A 5000-nucleotide genomic window follows, 5' to 3' on the forward strand; every position below is an offset into this window, starting at 1 on the left:
ACAAAGTATAAAGTGTGTGTGTGTGTGTGTGTGTGTGTGTGTGTGTGTGTGTGTGTGTGTGTGTGTGTGTGTGTGAACGAAATAATCATGCAAACAAAATGGAATAAGAGAGAGACAGACAGACAATCAGACAGACAGAGAAGAGATAGAGAAAGAGAGAGAGAGAGAGAGAGAGAGAGAGAGAGAGAGAGAGAGAGAGAGAGAGAGAGAGAGAGAGAGAGAGAGAGAGAGAGAATGCATGTTTTTGAGAAGGGAACTGAAGACTGAAGAATTAAGATGTTTTATTCATAAAGGAAATAACACGAAGAAATGAAAATTGCTTACTGATACACACAAAATGTTAATGTTGTAATGAATGCACTCAACCTTTTAAACGTTTTTACACAGATAAAGAACTGTTGAACAATATTTTCAGATGTAGGTGAAAACAACAGGAGAAGATTGAATAAACAAAGTTATTAGAAATAATTTGTTTTCTGGAATTAATTGTTCTCTGCTGTCTTGACTTTATCTTCCATCAATTCTGTAGATGATATATACAGAGGCGGGAGAAGACTGGAAGGGTGTCTGTCCAAATCCCTGAACTCTCATGATACATACAGAGTACTGACTCCTCTGATGTCACTCTCACGGTGGTACCGTCCACTCCCTCGGGTTGTTTAGTCACCATAGGTACCTGACAGAAGTCAGAATGTATTTATACAACTTTTAACTGAGCAAACCAATCATGCAAACACAGGAGCAAAAAAAGAAAGAAAAGAAAAAAAAAGAGGAATAAATTAATCACACACAGAAAACAGAAGAGAAATAAGACCTTGTCCTGTACAGAACGATACATGACTTCAGAAAGTAATGTCACAGATCACTGGGGACATTCAATATCAACAGTCAGCATGCCTTACTCAACATGCGAAAAATCAGCTTTTCCTGTGGTTGTTGTGTGTCATATTATTATCTGATATTTTGAAATAAACTGACGAATCATTGCCACAGAACAATTCAACGCAATTGTCTTCATTTAGGTATTTTGAGCAAGTGGCTCATGATTCGGTTGTATTTATCTGCAAGGTGTATCGACACTGAACAATTTTCAGAAAGATTCTGTTAGTAAGTAGTGGGACCACCACTACCGTCACCACCTCCACCACAACCACAACCACCACCACAACCACTACTACTACTACTACGGGTGCTGTTGCTCTGTTAAAACTACCACTACTACTACTACTACTATGGTGCTGCTGCTGCAAATTTACACTTTAGTTACCAGGCTGTCCAGTCTGTCTGAAAGTCGGTCCAACTTCTGGTCCAATCTCGTTTCCAGGATGTCCAACCTCTGCTTCAGGCAGTTCAGGTTTTGGTCGTGGTTGTCAAGGTTTTGCTTCAAGTGGTCAATTTTCTGCCCCATGTTGTCAATGGCTGAGACGAGCTGCAACAGCGTCGGCATGATCTGTCCATGTATGGGTCATTTTTCAGAAACAAATGGTGTCCCAAGCACTATACGTTTCCATTTCATTTTGCAGTTTGTTAATGTTGCTGTAGAAATGCCAACCAAAGGATGAGGATTATCTAATATTCAAAACATCTGTAGAAAAAAAGGTTGTAATATATGTTCCATACCCAGAACATCCTAAGAACTTTAACAATGGGGTACCTAAAACTGCCTGTCCCGGAAGTCCGTGCTGTTACCGTTCATGACTGAAAAACATATTTCTGATACTGTACAACACGCAGCATGTGAAGGAGAACAATTTGTTACGTTTACTTTTATTGAACCCCCCGCCTCCCTCTCGCCCCCCCCCCGCCCCCCAGTCCCCCTCTCCGTACAACCCCCCCCCACCCCCGTAAATCTGTTCTAAAGTTTTGTGAAGGAATGACGTCATGACCTCATAGGCATGTCCCTCGAATGAACATCCGTTCTGATACAAGGGTAATGGTTTATCATACCACATAAATTAAACAACTCATCACAAGAACTGAAGAAGCAACAGCTCCTGCAATAAAGACAATATTTACCCTTTTAGGAATAGCAGCGAGTTCGTGGCGGCAAATTCGGTTTTTCTTTTGTTTTATTGACCATGAATATCAATCCTGAGGGTAAAGATTTCCTTTTGTCATGTCAGTTGATAACGTTACCAAGTGTATTGCTAATTCCAGTTGAAAATCGATCATCTTATGAGTCTGAAAGATTGTTTAAAGTACAGTTCTTTTTTTTATATTTTTTTTTTTTTACAAGGGCCGTTGTTGAAGGGAGCTCTTCATTGACTAGTTCATTTGTGCTATTACTGTCCATCCTGTTACTCAGATTTGGTCACAGCTGAGACAGAGAAGCAACCAAACTAAACAGTGTGTGTGTGTTACTCCAAATAGCACATGGATGCAACATAAAGTTTGCAATAAAAGGAACATTATTTATATATGAGCGCTAGTGTGTAAAGATCTGATCAACGGTAGAATATAATATCCTTTCAAAACTTGTTGCTTAATGATCACCAATTATGAACTCTTGTTATCTGTTATTGGTACCCAAACCAAACACTGTTCTACTTACCTCGCCAAGACAAATTCTTGTATGTAAAATAACTGATTCAATGATGTTAAGGGGCAAGTTTCTAATAACAAGCATATTGAACAATTTCAAGAAAGAAAAACCCTTCATTACAAGACCATTAACCTTTTTCCGCACTAAAAAAAAACAATAACTGTGCAGTAATTTTAAAATGCTTATGAAATGTGCATTTATGGATCAAGCTTCACGTGTAATATATCAATGTAATTGAAATAAAACAAAATTTCAAAATATTATATTCTCCAAAATGCTTGTGGAACAAATTCATTTTTAGTGACCTTTGACCTCTGTTGCTAAGAATTGTTGTTTAAAAAAGAAAAAGAAAAAAAAAAGAAGACATTTTGAGCAATTTCAGTATTTTGCACATTCTCATTGAACAAAAAATCCAAGATACTGAGTTCAAGTTAACATTTTAAACTTTTATTGAGAAAGCAATCATTTTTCTTTCATCTGAATTAAAATTCACTGCACCGTGTCAAAAAGTACATGAATAAAAACATAACTATATTTCCTAATTGTTAACTCACAAATCGCCTAAGTCTTGTACACCACAACAGACTTCTACTTTTGCAGAAAAAACACAGGAGTTTGCAGAGTAAACACTAATGTAGTTTCCCAAGGACACAAAAATATAAATTATTCACAAACTGCAGTCAGTTTCATTTTTTTAAATTATAATTTATAGTTGTTGATATCGTCACTAAAAATAGATCAACCACTCTCATCTGAACACTTGACCTGTTGTAAAAGTGGAAACAGTTGCGTTGGTTTCTTTGGATACACATGGACGATGAAACCAGGTGCATGAACGATGACTTTGAGGAGAAGAGGGCAAGACGAACAATCAGCAGCAGCAGGAGCAACAATGCTGCCTGGCCAACACAGGCTGAAGGGGAAATGGCACAGGAAGTGGAAGTGGGATTCTGCAAACTGCCAACCGGGAACAACTACCCTGACGGAAAAAAAACCAGCAAAAAAACAAACAAACAAAACAAAACAAAACAAAAAAACAAAACAAAACCAGACGACACATGTCCAGCAGGGCACTCCGACCCTCTTTGCCAGAGCACACAGAACACAGAAAACATGGCCACCCGGAGGAAAACGTCTCCCCTCGTGAGGGTGCCAACTGGGCAAAAAGCCCCAAACCCATCAGACACGACCTTCCTCCAAGAAGGCCGCGGGCGAAAAGCCTAGAGAAGTGTCACTGACAGAACAGAGAGACTTGAACCTCTGCTCAGCAGTGACAGAAACGCAAAACATGACTCCACGATTGCACGTGAAAAAACGTACAACCGGGAGCTACATATACAAAATGACAAGCAAGCTGGGGAGAGTGAGTGGGAAAGGGCATGCACAATACAGAACTTTACACGCGATTGTCATGAGTTGTGACAATAATAATAATAACAATAATCATGATAAATATTCTCTCCTTACACTGTCTTTGTCCCCAAAGGCATTGATGGCGTTATCACTGAGATCTGCATCCTGAGACAGCGCACAACTTGCCAACAAAACCACCAGAGGAATGCCTCCAAAGAACAGTAACCCTTTCATGACTGCTTCCGGTGGACCTCAACACCAGCAATGCACTGCAGTTCAGCTGAGAGAAAGCTGGCTCTGCTCGGCCACCAACTCTGATTGTCACTAAATGGCTGGTCGGTAATTACTGTCCAGAATTGCTTTCAACCTATGGTATTTGGCTTGTGATGTAGGCCTACTGAAAATAACATGTCCCTCGTCTTAGAGCGACCCCTGGTGTATTCATGCAACTATTTGTTTTCATTATATGTTCTTCCTTCCGTTAGTTTTTTTTCCCCTATCAAACAAAAATGAAATATTCTTTTCTTTTCTTTTTCTTCTTCTTCTAAATTCATGTTTATATTGTATTTCACAACAGATTTCTCAATGTGAAATTCGGACTGCTCTCCCCAAGGAGAGCGCCTCGCTACACTGAAGGCGCCATCCTTTTTTTTTTCTTGTTTTCTTCTTCTTTATTTTTCTTTTTTCCTGTGTGCAGCTTTATTTGTTTCTCCTATCGAAGTATATTTTTCTACTGAATTTTGCCAGGGACAACCCTTTTGCTGCCGTGAGTTCTTTTACGTGCGCTAAGTGCATGCTTCACACGGGACCTCGGTTTATCGTCTCATCCGAATGACTAGCGTCCAGACCACCACTCAAGGTCTCGTGGAGAGGGGGAGAAAATATTGGCGACTGAGCCGTGATTCGAACCAGTGCGCTCAGATTCTCTCGCTTTCTAAGCGAACGGGTTACCTGTAGGCCATCACTCCACATAATAACAGAGTAGGAAACAGTTACAGATGTGCAAAAACGAACACATGTAATGATCAATACAAAAAAGAGAAAGGCCCCATGACAAGAGAGTAGTGGTGTCATTCAGCAAATATAATCATGAATGGTATAAAAT

General features: G+C 39.6%; 1 protein-coding gene across 1 annotated transcript in view; it reads right to left on the reverse strand.

Annotated features, from left to right (window-relative positions):
• LOC143285784 (uncharacterized) overlaps positions 1 to 4157 on the reverse strand; it is a 7398-nt gene extending 3241 nt beyond the window's left edge. The window contains exons 1-3 of the mRNA XM_076593203.1: positions 4010 to 4157; positions 1268 to 1429; positions 601 to 676 (exon numbers count right to left, since the gene is read on the reverse strand). Of these exons, the coding sequence (XP_076449318.1) occupies positions 601 to 676; positions 1268 to 1429; positions 4010 to 4129 (358 nt within the window). The 5' untranslated portion in view covers positions 4130 to 4157. The remainder of the gene's footprint in view (positions 1 to 600; positions 677 to 1267; positions 1430 to 4009) is intronic.
• Between the last annotated feature and the right edge of the window lie 843 nt (positions 4158 to 5000).

This window comes from Babylonia areolata, chromosome 9, assembly GCF_041734735.1.
Source record: "Babylonia areolata isolate BAREFJ2019XMU chromosome 9, ASM4173473v1, whole genome shotgun sequence".
Taxonomy (NCBI): domain Eukaryota; kingdom Metazoa; phylum Mollusca; class Gastropoda; order Neogastropoda; family Buccinidae; genus Babylonia; species Babylonia areolata.